The 16,202-nt window shown below is 36.1% G+C and overlaps 2 protein-coding genes across 2 annotated transcripts; one reads left to right on the top strand and one right to left on the bottom strand.

Moving 5' to 3' along the window:
- Positions 1-421: 421 nt before the first annotated feature.
- On the bottom strand, positions 422-8,106 carry LOC113682301 (NADH dehydrogenase [ubiquinone] 1 alpha subcomplex subunit 9, mitochondrial). Its single transcript, XM_027199461.2, has 12 exons — positions 8,017-8,106; positions 7,609-7,649; positions 6,615-6,732; positions 6,311-6,408; positions 3,834-3,925; positions 3,249-3,390; positions 2,585-2,687; positions 2,387-2,457; positions 1,763-1,839; positions 1,336-1,431; positions 1,023-1,089; positions 422-825 (listed from the first exon to the last, which is right to left on the bottom strand). The coding sequence occupies exons 1-12, from the start codon at positions 8,048-8,050 to the stop codon at positions 643-645; spliced, it is 1,122 nt and encodes a 373-aa protein (XP_027055262.2). The 5' UTR covers positions 8,051-8,106; the 3' UTR covers positions 422-642.
- A 5,257-nt stretch (positions 8,107-13,363) lies between these two features.
- LOC113682278 (forkhead box protein I3-A) lies at positions 13,364-15,273 on the top strand. Its single transcript, XM_027199432.2, has one exon. The coding sequence runs from the start codon at positions 13,588-13,590 to the stop codon at positions 14,680-14,682; it is 1,095 nt and encodes a 364-aa protein (XP_027055233.2). The 5' UTR covers positions 13,364-13,587; the 3' UTR covers positions 14,683-15,273.
- Positions 15,274-16,202: the final 929 nt, after the last annotated feature.

Below are 16,202 nucleotides of genomic sequence, written 5' to 3'. Positions count from 1 at the left end.
GTGCTATTATCAAATTTGTATTAGATACAACTTTTCATGAGCGATGTTTGACTGCTATGAATTGGTAACGAAAATTCGCCTTTCTATTCGCATCACATTGTGGGAGAATAGCATTACAGTATTGTTGAAAGTAAATGTGATGGTAGTATTACACGGTCTCTCATTCTTACGGCAATCCTCGTCATCCTGTAACGCCTCCCTCTCAATGTAGAGCGTTCTTTAAGTGCCAGAATTTCTCGCGAGAAAAACCGACAAAGAGAAAAGGAGGAAGATATTTTCAAAAGAATCGTAACAAGGTCCACGCCGTTTTTACGGTTGTCACTGCCCACTGACCGACTGAGATTGCAACTGTGTCTCCCTTCGGTTATTCATTGCGTTATATCAATAGAAAACTACATGATCAAAAGAAACCAAACCACACTTTATTTGGTGGAAGTACCATCTTTATTCATCATATTTAGGTCACCATAACAACTAATAATGAGGAAAAATAATAAATTTCAAATATCCAAGCCATGTCCATGTCTTAACCATGGACACAAAAAGTAGCAAAACCATCTTTAAAAGAGCACGGAGAGTGTGCTGATGTAGAAGTCATTATATACAATTAAAGCCCTCTTCACTCAAAAGAACGGACAATGTTTATTGAGTTGCGTAGGAGCTGCTAGGTCGACACGGTTCCTCACTATCGATGGAATCCTCAAAGAAATAGCAGTCCCTGTGGCGCCGAAGAACCGATATGGCGATATCTTCAACTGAATGAGGTTCAACTCCCAGATCTTTCAGTCCTGGTAAACCTGGTGTAACCTGGTCTGATAGGAACTCCTGATAAAAAAAAAAACCAGAAAAAAAACAACTACAAAACTTGAATAAATCTTAGTTACAGTCAACACTGGTAGACATTGATTACACTGACAAGCTGTGGTTCGGCTGTGAGGTTTCAGTTATAATAAATACACGAGCCTCGTAACCGACCAATCGCAGTGGAATAACGGCAGGAAATTACATTACTCCATTCTTACCCTAAACAGCATATCTCGTGTAAGACGCGGGTTGAATATGGACTGCTCCATGACCCAGGCTATAAGGCTGCAAGGTAACACAATAATCAAACAATAGAACTTTTTCCTTAAACAGAATAAGATGAGAAGGCAAAGAAAAAAAGAAAGCAAAGGGTAATAGCCTCAGATGATAAAAGCTATAATAGCGTCCATGAAGTTTACTTTGTAATAAACAAAAAATCACAACAATAATCACACAATTCATAACATGTCAGGTAAACAAAGCAATAAGAATAATGATAATAGACTAACGGATTGTTCAATCACAGCTTACTTGTACATATTTCTTGGTATGTTGTAGTAAGGAAGTTCTTTCCTAATCAACCGATAGATGTAGTCCAGAATATCAAGCAAGTAATATTCTTCTGGGCTATGAAAAAAAATAAAAAAGTAAATTAAGAAACAAACAAACAAACATCCCTACCACAGTTAACAATTAAATGTGGGGAGGCAACAGAGAAACAGGTATTAGCTTCTGTCACATACATTTATGTAAGCAAAAACCAACCAAGTTTTGTCATGAGATCATTTTGAAGCGAGTTCTGCTAGGAACTGTATTTATATTGTCTACGATAAATATTGAAAAAGTAAAATTCCATGTGCTTGTGTATCTGTTCAGGTACAGATCAGAAATGAAATCAGTGTGGTAAGAATCAAATTCTGACCCAACTCATAACATAAAATGGTATTACAGATCTTACCCTGTAAGTTCAAATGTTTGCCCTATGCTCTCATCATTATTGACAGCATTTACTATTGCTTGGGCAACATCAGCCACCTGGAAACAAAATGGAAAACGTTTTTATCAACAATCACATAAAGAGTAAATCAACATAACATAATCATTGATTTAGTTATACTATCTTAATGCCTACACACAATCAAGCTATACAATCTATTCAGATAACCAATTTGCTCCAAATTTGATGATTTTAAGCCACATAAGACAAATAAACCATGTTAAAAATGTTTAGAAACTATCATAAAGAAATTGGGGTAACTTCCTAAATATTATTTTTATACACTGTCTTGAAATCATTCCTTCACAAATCTACAAAACCACTGTTGACGCCACACCCAAGTATCTATTTTTACATTCCTCACTACCCTTCTTGCAAACATCCCACACAAAGCCTCAAAACTTTTAGAGAAACTTCTATACTGTACCTAATACCTGGATTAAATGGAAATTCTCATGATCTTGCAGATGGGTGGTGGTAGCCCTCTTCCATGAGATGACTACATGTAAATATAGTTCACATCACACATTTTTAGGTACTGCAATGCTGCCCTGCTCATGAAAGTTATGCTTACAGTTCACTTACATAAACAGGCCTTTTAGTTGTGTTCATGCCTCCATCAATAAGTGGAATACCAAAAGGAATATTACCAAGATCTTAAAGAAGATAGAGAAAATAACTAAGTTAACAAGTCAAATTTTAAATTAAATTTATCATTAGGTTATATGTTAGAAAGTGTATTGAAAGCACACCATTGGTAACTTATCTTCAACATGAACTTACACACATAGTAGTTCAAAAACTGATCTTCGTGGCCAAAAAACTTTGCAGGTCGCACAATGGTAGCATCAGGAAATTCTTCTCTAACAGCAGCCTCCCCATGAGCCTATCACATATTAAGTAAAACACAAAGTTGTCTCAGTACAGAAGAACTAAGGCAATATCATATTTAGTATTATGGCATTTTTAAAGAGAAGAATCTATCTAAATGTGAAAGGAAAAAAAACCATAAAGCTCCACAAAAACATATGTTAAAACAACTATCAAAACCAAACGAGGAAAACTCACATCTGCTAAATCTGAATAAATTAATTGTCACTTCAGTCTAAAATTCAACCCCATAGAAACAAATTTCATCATATGGCTTTCTAAAGAGAGGTTTTAAATTTTCTATTTAATTAAATTTCTAATTTTTTTTATAATTTCTAAGTACAGTTCCCTGGTAAATTTCATTTTCATGCTACACATAGGAGAGGAAACCTCTCTAAAGAACACAACACAGAGGCTAGGTCACATATTTTCAATAACACATACCACAGGCTGCCCACAGGCTAAACAATCATCACAGGTATCTAGACAAAACTACAATTTTCAGCTTTTTTTCTGTTCTTAATCTATGGCAATAATTGCCATAGATTAAGAATGAAAATGTGTGACTGTGATTAACCTTTGACTGAAGAAAATTTGATGGACTATCCTCACTGGCATTAAGTGCTGACACATGGATTAAACGTTTGACTCCTGCTTCCCGAGCAGCTTTGGCAATAACCCTAGCTCCCTCACAATGGGCATCCTCAAATGTAAAGTTCCTGGGCAAAAAATATAAAAAAATAATGCCACATTGTATATGATGAGTAAGAATGTACAAGTAAATTTAAGTAAATGAAGTATAGGGACAAAGCTAGACCCCACGCTTGAGGTGGCTCTAGCACAGAGGTTGAATTATGTTTTTCAATTGAAGCTATACTTAGGTTTGGATTCTTTCCTCTGAGAAGCTATCAGTAAACACCTCCTGTACCTCTGCAGTTATCATACACTGGTAAACAGGTATATTCTGTATTTGTTATCAGTTAAGCACCAAAAAAAAAAAAATAATAATGATGCCAACTCTTGGGAGGAGGGGTGCAGCTGGGGGATAGGGTCATGGCTAAAAATTTGTTATATTTATAACTTTGTGAACTGGTGTAAATTACACAAGTCCTTAAACATCATTTCTACTCTAATGTCTTTTGTATTGAAGTCAGAAACCCACCTTGTTTCAAACTGTCTGCCAATCAAGTTGATCACACAGTTGGAATGTTTCAAAACTTTGGCCACAGAATCAACATCTTTTAGATGATAATCCTTGAATATAAAAAAAGGGAAATTGTAACTTTTGAATAGTCCAGCAACAGCAATTTTTTAAAAAAAAGAAATTTCAAATTTGGTCTACATATTATACATATACATATTGTACATTCAAATAAAAACTTCTCCTGCTTTATGGTATCACCCTTGATTTTACTTTAGGAACCATTTGAACTGGTCAAAAATCATTCATAAAAATATAACCAATAATATTATTGGTAATTGAAAACTACCAGAGGCTCTTCCTATACAGAAGATACATGTATATGATTATGTTGACTGGTTCAAGTGGAAACTTCTAATAATGATTTGGCTCATCTAATTTAAACATACATTCCAATGATGGTTGATGTAATTTGCACCAGGGCATGCATGAGAAAATTCTTAATGTACTCTCAGCCCACCAGCTGAAAGTATAATACTCTACATGTAACAAACATCCACCAACTTATATTGACATCATTTTTCAAATTTTGATGAATTCTACTATCAGGTGAGAGGACTCAGCAGTTCTTTATCTAGAAAATACAACCTTTACATGTTCACTGTATGTTTCAAACTGACCCTCACTGAGTTATTAAAAGGAAAAAACTCTCTGTTAACATATTAAGCAGTATATTACTCACACCAAATTTAGGTTTAGGGTACTGTAATATGTTGTGATGTAATTAACACCAAGAACGACATATTAACAAAGAATTGTCAGCTCATTTACCCAACGTAATGGGTCACATCCTAGGACGGGACTTCATTTATGCTGCAATCTTATTGGTGCGAGATACATACCTAAATGCAGCAATCTGATTGGTGCAAGCAACATACCGCTCTACATACTAATAAGGGTTTTTTTCTTTTATTAAAAAAAATTTAAAAATTGTGCAAAGCATTTGCATCAGTAAGAATATTTGATTAATAACCTTGTTTTTTCCTTGTGATTGCTCTTTTCATGAAAGTCGAAAAGATCAGAAAGTCATATTTACTTACTGCTTTTAAAAGTTCTTCACAAATTACATCTTAAATTTAAATGGTATTTTCCCAATACAATTGTCACTATTAACTAGACTTTCTTGGATGAAAGCCATTTACCAGTGAACAACCTACACTCAATGACATGATCCTACCTCACTGAAAAATTTCACATGGAAGTAAATGCTACTGTAAGTCAATCTTCCTTGCAATTCTCACATGCTAAGATATTTTCTCCCAGTCTAACTGATAATTTACTTTTATCGCATATTCAGCACACATGGGGCAAAGTCCAGACTGGCAATACCCATATAAGGAGACTATGTTGTTATGCCCTTGTGAAAGTCTTTGAAATATGAAACTTTATCTCCATTCAAAGTATTTCAACTTGTCTGCAAAATATCTTGGGTTAGAGGCTATTGGATATCAAATAGAGTTTTGGTTTAATTCCCACAGCAAAATTACTGTAAACGTCCATGTATAAGCCGCACTTTTTTTCACAAAATTGAAGCCAAAAATCAAGGGTGCGGCTTATATCTGTGTTTGGAGTTCTCAAAAACCTAATATTCATAAAACTTCTTAAGATGCCAAGAAATAAACAAAAGAAACTGGAGCCATTTGTGTCTTTGAGTGTTTATCAGCGAATCTTGCTCTCCAAGAGTTCTTTCAAGCGATTAATTTTTGCTTACTACCTTCATGGCAAATTTGTTGACTGCATTATCAGGCTCCTGTTCTGCATGAAGTTTTTCACCTATTGCGGGTTTCCAAACATCTTTATACAAGTGGTATCCCCAAACAGCTGAGTCGAAAGGCCCAGACTCCTCCCAACATTTAAAGATTGGCTACTAAGCACTTGTTTGTTATTTTTCAATGCCGAAGGAATTTCAACTTTATGGTATGTTTTGTAGTGATAATCTTGAAAAATCGGATCAAAAGAGGATTTTAAAGAGATGGTGTAAATTCCAATGAAAAAGAAGGTACAACAAATGAAATTTTGCTTTCTTTAGACTTGATAAATGTGAAAGATAGCCACAACTTCTATGTCGGTGTTTCGAAACCTTGATTGTTTGTAGCAATACAACTCTACTGAAACTTCAAACTGTATTGTTTTTATTTTTTCCAAATTCTGTACTTCCAAATCGGGGGTGCAGCTTATTTACAGATGCGGCTTAAACATGGACGTTTACAGTATATGGAAGAATATTTTATGAGGCAACTAGCTGTAATTGACTTTTGTCTCTGACAAAGGAACACCAGTGAAGATAGTCTTAACATGCTCTCCATTGAACAATGTATTCATTGGATTCTTTTGAAAGTGAATGCACCCTCTCCTTTATAAAAATACAAACATCAGTTTCTTAATGCCCCAAACTGTAACTCACTCATCTTAGCTCTGGCCTTAAAAAAAACACTTACAAAAAACATGATCTGCCCCAGATCCCCCATCATCCTAAGGTTTCGGTAGTCATGTTCATCTCCACGGTATGGTACAATGATCTGGTTTCCACGACGACCTTACAGATGAGTACATATCATTAAAATACAGTTTGACAAGTGAAAATCACCTCTCTAATTATTCATGGAATACACAAATTTCAAAAAGTTACTGTTAATATTTACAAAATACTTACCTCAACAATCAAATTGTCAGCCTTGTCACATAGATAAAGTGAACTATGAAGTTGCAAGAGTTAGTCACATTCCTTTTTTTTAATTTTACCTAATCTGTTGATGACATATCTCCCAAGAAATCCAGTGGCACCAAACACTGTAGCTACCACTCCACTGAAAGATGACCTTCCACCTGGTCCTGCTTTAGGCAAGTAACTCACATTTCGCTGCGATGACAAGACTTTGTTAAGTAAGAGTATACATTGAAGTAAATGTATCACTTAACATTCACAATATCAGATACCTGTTATACCAGTGATTTTAACAGTATAGATGCCACTAATTAGCAATTAAATGTGCAGTGCACATGTATACACCTCATGTAAATGAGAGCAAATGCATAAGGAAAACAAATGGCAAATTCTTTTAAAATATTAGCCACAGCATGGCATTCTGTTATGCCTTTAACCATAGACATTACTTCATTCTTAATATACTTATGGTATTTTACTAGAGAAAAAGTGACATAAACTGATACATTGGTGTACAAACAGTACGGCTCAAAGGTAAGTTGAGTCTTGACTCGATACTCAATCCTTGAAACTATTGAGAATGGAGGATCGAGAATGGAGGCTCAAGTATTAAGCATCAAGGATCAAGAATCAGGGATCAAGACACTTGAAGAACTTTTCAAAGATCTTGAACTGCAGTATTGAGAAAACAATTTAATTATTGCAGGGAAAGCAATAGCAAAGGACAAAGCACTTGACAAGCAGCTCTTCTTTACATGCCCTGTCTTAGTGTTGAAGATACTGAATAAAGCATGCATTACATTTACATCTACAAAACTTAATTTTGGAACACATGAACTTTGAGCTTACAAGTGCCGGCTTCAAGGGTCTCGATATGCGACTTGAGCCAAAATCCTCGAAGTTATCGAGTATGGAGGGTCGAGAATCAAGGTTCAAGGGACTGTCAACTTACCTTTGAGCGACACTGTACATTAAACCCTCGAGTGTTGCCACTTGAACATAAAAAATTGAGAATGCCAATGAAAATGATAATTAAAACTTTAAACACTAGTAAGAACAAACCGTGCTCACCTGAAAAGATAGTGTTAGTCCAGCAAATCTTGCAGGGGAGCCTAAAGATTACCAAAAATATTCTCTCATTTCAAGAATAAAGAATTAACCATACCCATACCATAACCATAATTTTAAAATAGAGTTAAACACCGACGGCGCTGATCTCAGAATCGAAGGTAAGATTTTGGATTCAAACATTTAGCTGTCACCCTGCACTGATAACCAAGAAAACGATCATAGTACCAACAGTATAACTTGTCTGATCAGAAATTGAGCTCATACAGGCGTATTAACATCCAACATCCTAATCGTTCAATACAAAAAATGGGATACACACAGATGCTTCGAAGTAACCTCTACTCTCTAATTTCACATACTACTATTTAGCCATAAAACTGGTTGAACAACCTTATCACAGCTACTCACAATTTAACTTTCCAAAGCTTTGGGTAACCAACATGGCGGCGGTCTATTCGGCAATCCAAGCCCGCTCTCTCCTGCGGTCAGTTAATTGTATTTGTATATATGTTGTATATAACTTAGTAAAGTGTCATCCGTTACCCCAGGCATCCCAAACAGCAGAATAACGTTATGATGATCTCATCTTTCCTAAAACAAGATGTGTTTTACACTTTTCAACTTTTTACTGCGAAAATTTTCAAACTATGGAATGAGTTGAAAAATTTGTTTTTGCCATCGCGCCCACTTTTTCGCTGACCTTGGGGTCAACGTAACATCAGAAACAGAAACTTATAATTTATAATCACCCATCATCATTGTCAAATTATTTTATGTTGCCAGACTACATTACAAAGTGTTCATATATATAGCTTTTTAACACTAGACTATGACGCCAGCAATGGTCTGACTCTTAATTACATTTCTTTGATATTAAGTCACAATCCTTGCTGCATTAGTTTGTGTTTTAGTTTGGCACGTTCCCTTAAAGCTTCCCATTCAATGAGTTATTACCATCAAATGAAATCTACATTTCCAGTAATTTTCCAGTTGTAACGAAGATCATGACAAGCCGCAGAGTTACATTCCGTGAAAATGCCATAAAAAACTAACATTTATCGAATTCTAAAACTGTAAGAGGTTAACGTTGAAAACAATAATGTTTCTTCTAAATGCTTAAACCCTCACGAAAGAGGAAAGTCTCAGTTTGCCAATACAGCCAAGAAATTCAATTTATCATCTTTCCTTAAAGGACTTATTACAAATTTATTCGTGAAGAGGAAAAATGCTCGATTCAGGTAACGTTTTAATTAGAACTTCAATATTACGTGAAATAGTTTTTAAAACTGTTTAACATAATATTGAACCTCTTTAAAAAGAGTCACTTGAGACTTACAAACGTCATCACTCTGCAACAAGTCCTGTGTTCATATTAGGCGTGTGAGATCACCATTAGCGCCATTAAAACTGGTCAAAGATAAAGAGTTTAAGTAAGAAAGGTCAGTCTTAAAATTTTCTTGCTTTCTCTTTATCATTTATGGTCAACCAAAATACGGAACAGTTTATTTGTACAAATTGTCTGAAAAAAGGGCTTTTATGGTTAAAGTGTATGAAACTATGATGAAATGTATGAAAACTGGCTTGTTACAGCATCGTGTGAGCATGCACACTATAGAGAAATCATCCGCAATTGGAAAAGCTCAGATGATCGAGGAAAACATCTTTGGTGAAACCGAAGTACCGTCTCCAGGACGACACAAATATCACTGTTGCTGTGACAACAAAAAGATAACGTCCAAATATTGGTTTCAATCATCCGATAAGTAGAACAGTTCAATTTATTTTGGACAGAGATAATTTAGAGTAAATTTCAATTTTAGTATCATCATGTAAGATAAAAGATGAAACTATAAGCAAACTTGTTCATTTATATTTATTCTCTTCTTTTATAGCTGGAAAATCTCAAATCTTTATGTCTTGTACTGTACGTGATGTCGAGACTTATCAAAGAAAATTGTTACTGTCATGTCGCAGGCAACACCCTTCAGGCCCTCCCCTCCCCCCCTACTCCCATCCTGGCCCATTCGAGCTTGATCATTGACATCATCAAAACGTTGCCATTTTTCATTGTAGCTGAACATTATGATTACCAAATATCCACGAACTGAATTTTCAAAAGTTATTGCAAAATTTCAATCGCTCGGATTGTAACAGCAACTACTCGGTTCAAGATAATCGTCTATGTCAGTTACGCTTGCAACCGCAATAATTTTGATAACATGAAAATCCGACAAAAGTAATTGTAACGATTCAGAAAAGAACAAGTCAGGCCAACTGGTTCGTTTATGACTGAAACAAAAAACAGAAAATCGAGATGAGCTTAACTAGGATGATACTTTGAGATATCCATTGATGAAGCACAACTGAACTTGCTTTCTCTCTTTATCACCGAATCGCTCACAAAAAGAAGCGAAAACGGCTTAAAGAAAACGCTCCCATGTTCATAAGTCGAACGAGCTTTAATTTACGACCGGTAGCTGGTGAGTCAGTAATTAATTCGCTGCCAAGTAGACTCACTATTTCATAATTTTTTTTTTTTTCTACAGCCGAGAGTCGGCTCGAATTTGTTTCCAGGAAGCATTAAAACCGTTTAACTAACTTCACAATACAACTCAATTGCAAATGAGTTCTCTATCGTTTATCTGTGATATTGAATTGGCTTTGTGTCACCTCATGAAAACGATATTGCTTCCTGTGAGTCTTTTCATCGCCAAAAAATGTCAGTCAAAGACAACAACGATTCCGGCGAGCAGAAGAATAAGAAAAGAGAATGCTCTTCACGAATATCAGACAAACCTTCTCAACAGCACATATTCCGTGAATCAATTTCTGGTAAAAAATATTTCATGCTGTATTTCACTTGATACTAAAAGGTGAATTTTTTACCATTTTTGTCCGACTCAGTGCATGACTCTTGTTCACTTTTTCTTACGAATGTTTACTGGAAGCAAAATACATCAAACAAAGGAAGATAAAAAGAAATATCACCTCACAAAGGAAGTTTTCTTGTGCGTATAGAAAAACCGATATTCTATTGAAAGAGATTCAATTAAGCTCAGTTGGCTTGCAGCTGTCCTTTGGGGGTGGGGTTGGTTTTCAAACAATGATGCTATAATGAAAAAGACAATAAAACAAGTTGCTAATCACCTTAATTGAGCTAATTAATCATTGCCTGTCCATAATCCACTCAATTTCTAAATACGATAAACCAGTTGAGAATCATGTGTACATGTATCACTTTCTATATATCCATGTGAGGATTTATTCACGTACGGCTTGCAGTTAGGAACACGTAATTACTAATCGTGGTAAACTTAATAATTCCCACTGCTTATAGTCATGGAAACAAACCGAGACTTATTCATTGACTGTATTGACTCTGGTCCGAATAGCAATCCGAGAGAAATGATTTGAACGACACTTTCTAATGGCCATAAATAATTAAGTTAAATTGTCTTAAAAAGCCAAGATGATTTATCTGGCATAACCACAAAAAAGTGTTTTAATGTGAAATATATTTGCCAAGCAAGCAAATGTGCTCTAAACCAGATGTCAATTTTTACAATAAGGGTACTCGTATATGGACAAAAAGCAAGAGTATTTTCTTGTCGCTATTCAGTCCAGAAACAAGTTTTAGACATTATTCAGAACGCGTGTGTCTTGAAATAATCAAAACACCTTGAACAGTGTCCTATACATAAAGGTTGGACTTGGACGAAAATGATTTATTTCATCTAAGTCAGAGTACCATTACTTTTCTTTCAATTAGGTAATAGTCAAGAAAACATTCCCTGAAATTTATTTAAGTCATGTAAAATGCACTTTGGGCTACACGCGCAAACAAGTCAAGTCAATATGTTGTTTGCCACACACATTTTAAATTCTTTGTTTTGTAACAACAAACTGCTCTGTTCTTTTCATAAACGCGGTAGAAACCAGCTGGAGACTTATCAAAACTGATCTTTGTGTTTTTAGATGCCATGCTGGGAGGAAAACAAACTTAAATTCCACAGTTATATCGTGGCTTGTTGAGCGCTACTTCTGGAGAGTTCCCTTCATGTATACACCGCAATCGCACTGCTCCACCTGAGTAAAAATTACACAAACATATCTCTGTTGATAAAAATCGTCATTTGCTGATCAATAAATCAAGGAGGAATATTTCTGAAATTTTAGCAAGCGGCAAAACGCAATTAACAGGTGAATTCTTTCACCAACAACTATTTTATCGAACAATAGAAAAAGTTGGAGGAGTATCCAGTTATCTACATTCCCATGTCAAAATTACAGACTTTTTACCTTATTAATTTGCAAGACAAGTCAGCGGGCAAATTTGAAAATATCAAAAGAATGTGGTTTCCCTCCATGTTTTCGAAAAAACGCCTTATACATGTCTTTCAATGCTGAGAAGTGTCTAATTTCATGTAGTTTTTCCGACCATGTCTTCTTCTGAATAAATTTCGTGATCGTGTAAGCGGAAGGTATATATACAGGCTAACAATTTTTTTGCGTGTGTGATTTTACTTCAATTTTACCCTGATATAAATGTATTTTAACAATAGTTATTGTGGGGCTAATCAATTCATTATTTTTTGGGTGCCAAAGGTTTTATCAAACCATAAAAACTATTTGGCCTCAGGACGAAAGGAGAGGTTTAATTTGTTTGAAGTTGATCTAACATCAAAACGATACAAGTTTCCCAAACATCGCAAACTACGAAATAGAACCCATAAACCAGACATTGCTGGAGACAATTATTGAAAAGAGATGAGGATGATTTTATTGTAAACAAGGAACACGTTTTCGAACTGCTAGAAATGAAATTATGGACTAAACCGCATTCATTTGTCAGCAAAGAAATATAAACATTAATCCCATATTTAGTAGATTTGTGAGACAAAACAACTGCTTTTGACGCCTTGCTCTGTATGCATTTGGAAACTTATCGACCATCAACATTTAGATCTTAAATTTCTAAATTGGGTGGTACTCTGTCGGATATTACAATTTTATCTTGAACAGTTTTACATAACTCTTCAAAGTACCTCCAAGACAAATACTGTATCTGAAGAGTTCTGACGTGTAAGTTCGATCGCGCTTAGTGCGGGATATTGCTTGCTCATGCCATTTGGCGCGTTAGGTGGAATAAAGGTAAACATCATCTCTTTATCTGTCGTATATATAAATTTTCTTCCTATTTATAAACCCGAAAAATAACAACAACCTTTGCTCTACACCTACTTTAAATCTACCATAAGTTGTTTCGTGCAGATTGTCAACGGAAAACTTGGCAAAAACAGATAACTTTTGGTATTTATCACATCGACTGGTGGTTACAGGGTCAAAACGATTACTTTATTGTCGTTAGTCTGTTAGCGAGGAAAGAAAAGATGCCATCTGTCTCTAGCGACTTATATTTTATAGAAAGCATCACTTATTGGCCAGAGCTTGTGTCTTAGTGTCAATGTAATGGTCAGCCAATCAGCTTTCTGCTTGTAAAACGCGGTCACTATTAGACTGCGGACCGGGTGGTCGATCCTGGCAATGGAGGCGGTGCTTGCAATTACCTTAATCACCTTGTCTACAAAAGAACTTAACAGTCAAGAATAACATGAAAGAAACGCGGTGAAATCAAGACCTAAAATTACCAAAAAACTGATTTTATCTATCGGTATAGGTATTTTATTGGAGCTAAGCAATTTCGTGGCTTGTAAAACGCTCTCCTTTGAAAATTTCCTTGGATTTCGTGTCGCGTTCGGCTCAATTTAGCTGGTTAGTTTTTGGCTTTGTTTAGCCGAGACAGAACAATTTGCAGTGAGGTCAATATAAGCACTCATGAGGGTGGTGATAAATATATGTCAGCGACCTGAAACCAATCGGAAGCTATTGTTTGGCACGGTATTTGTTTGACTAACTAAAAGTATAATAATTCATAATCTGCAGTGGGCCGTAGAAAGCATACACGGCAGTGGTAATTTCATGAGAATACACACAGGAGACATGAGCGAATTTTTAAGTGATATGGTGGTTGACCTTACAAACTTCGGACAACTTTCGACTGCCGAGAGCCACAGTGAAATGGCGTTACTGCCTGAAAACAAAGAAATCGAAGACACAGAGAATGAACATGTTATTTCAGAGAGTGATCATGGAGCACAGAACCCTGAAGAATGCGTCCAAAACTTTATAGAGGACTTAGACTCGGCTACGATGGACCGAAGCGAGTCGCCTGAAGAAGATGGCAGCCATAAAACTGACTGCAACGATCCAGACGTGAAGCCAACCCATTCTTACATTGCGCTGATAGCAATGGCGATATTAAGCTGCCCTAACAAGAAGATGATACTGGGAGATATCTACCAGTACATTTCAGATAACTTTCCGTATTACCGAAATAAGGACAAGAGTTGGAGGAACAGTATCAGACACAACCTGTCTCTAAATGAGTGTTTTATCAAAGCGGGTCGCAGCGAAAACGGCAAAGGAAACTACTGGGCTATTCACCCGGCCAACCTTGAAGACTTTGCCAATGGTGATTTCAGGCGTAGAAGAGCCAGACGGCGGGTGAGGAGAAGCAACCCTTTAAAATATGGAAGCAGTTCCTGTCCCTCGGCGTATTTCCGGGGACTGAGTCCTCTTTCAGCATCTTCGTCTTTCTTTCCTTTTCGCACTGACGACTGTCGCGGATACCCAAACCTAACATACATCCGTCCTACCAAGAAAAGCTTCGCCATTGAAAGCATCATGGGTTCTTACGATTCCCCTTACCTCTACAGTCCACTATCTGTTAGGTCGTACCCTTCTCTGAATCTGGTTGGGAGTCGAGAATTTCGTGGCACCTCACCACCCCACTCGCTTCTTTTCCATACCTCACCGAAGCTCGTCTCTTGCGTATCAAAATTGGGAACAACTGCTATTCCTGGGTGTGCTGCAACCTCACTAGAGTCGTCAGCGTTTTCAGCTTACCTCGGATCAAAAACTGTTGTCACACAGGGCCAAAAAGGCTCTGCACCAGAAAGCTGGCAAGAAACTCTATCTAAATTACAAGATCAACTGAGAAAAGTAACACCCTAAACCAAAAGTGGCTTCGTAAAAACTTACAAATGCCGAGGTAATGTGGGAATTAAAACTCGGGCTGCCTAAGGAAAGAAACTTTGCTGTTTCTCAGTAAAACAGAAACATACCTGCCAAGGGTCATTTTAACGAGAAGCTCAAATGAAATATATCACAAACAGACTCGTGAATGAACAAGTTTCTCGTTCAGTTGTGCATGAATTAGACGAGAACTGATCGGCATGAGGGGAAAGCTGTTTTTTAACCATTAGAAGGAACCTGCGTAAATATTTCTTTGAAACGAAACCATAACATAACTCAGTTACCAAAAATGATGTTTTTAATTCCATAAACAAAGAATGTTTCATAACGTTCAGTTTGGAAAAGATGACTTAAGGTTTAAAAGAGATTATAGAACCAAAATACCAAATTGCATTTGATATGATGCGTCGACATTTCCACTCAATTAGCCAACGGATAAGTCAATTTTTAACACTTGGCGAAATGGTTAAGTAGATGAAACACTGAATTAGAAATATAGAGTAAGTCGTCTTATTTAATGGAATGTTATCGCAGTAAAGAAATCTCAATAAAATGTTGAGTAGAAAGAGAGCTTTCTAATGAGTGAATTCACCTTATAGAAAATCTTTTGTAAAACTTGGTTAGCTTCTTTTTTCCGACGCACTTTCAAAAACGCGTTCAGTAGCACGATATTGCTAGAAAGAGGAAAGCAAAAAAGGGCAGCTTGTGAACGTGGCATCAACTCTTAAACCCATTCATAGTTGACATGGTTACTTAGTGTATCTCAACAAATTCATATTAGTCTTACATATTGGCGAATTCAACCATCGGCTCCACCAACTGACAAAACAAGATAACTAAATCGACATCTAAGAAAAATTAGTCTTCCGAAGGAGTTTGTTTCTTTCCTTACGTATCCCTAGCATATTTATTTTTTTTACAAGAGGCTTAGCTGTCTGAAAGAACTGCAGTCACTTAGAACGAGTACATATATTTTGGCTTCAACTCGATATACGATCAGCCAAGGCAGTTCGTGCATTATATTATAAAAAATTATTTTCGGAGCCGGGGTGATGGATACTCAACTCCGCTCATGCCCGAAGGCTATTTTTCAAAGCAATTTACTTACATTTGCTGTTTAATATGATTGCGCCGTGCAATAAGCTATCTATGAAATCGGTATAAAAGGTATGAATGATGTACCGAAATAAAAACATTACACAAAATTTTCCAAATAGACTTGCTTTGTGGGGGAGTAACTAATTTACATAAATAATGATGCTTCTTGACTGCTACAGCAACAGCAATCGTTGAGCGGTAGGTGACAAAAGCGTTTACCTCAACCAATGTGCGTCAGTAACATGGATATTCTTTAAAGCTATCTGGTTCCTTTAGAGAAAAAAGCCGCTCTCGGAAGATTTTCTTTCAAGTCATGAATTTTTTATGCGCAAACTTTTCAATTTGGGAATTTTAACGTGCTCAATGTAGGTTATAATATAATGTTTTGCTTTATTTAATTT

The sequence above is a fragment of the Pocillopora damicornis genome, chromosome 4 (assembly GCF_964200805.1).
Source record: "Pocillopora damicornis chromosome 4, jaPocDami1.2, whole genome shotgun sequence".
Classification (NCBI taxonomy): Eukaryota; Metazoa; Cnidaria; class Anthozoa; order Scleractinia; family Pocilloporidae; genus Pocillopora; species Pocillopora damicornis.
This window is presented reverse-complemented; position numbering and strand designations above follow the sequence as displayed.

Coding starts and splice junctions, on each gene's coding strand:
- LOC113682301 (XM_027199461.2), bottom strand. CDS start 8,050: ATGTTGGTTACCCAAAGCTTTGGAAAGTTAAATT. Junction 2,458..2,584: donor GTTTTTGAACTACTATGTGT/GTAAGTTCATGT, acceptor ATCTTCTTTAAG/ATCTTGGTAATATTCCTTTT. Junction 1,840..2,386: donor CAACTAAAAGGCCTGTTTAT/GTAAGTGAACTG, acceptor TTTTGTTTCCAG/GTGGCTGATGTTGCCCAAGC.
- LOC113682278 (XM_027199432.2), top strand. CDS start 13,588: ATGAGAATACACACAGGAGACATGAGCGAATTTTTAAGTGATATGGTG.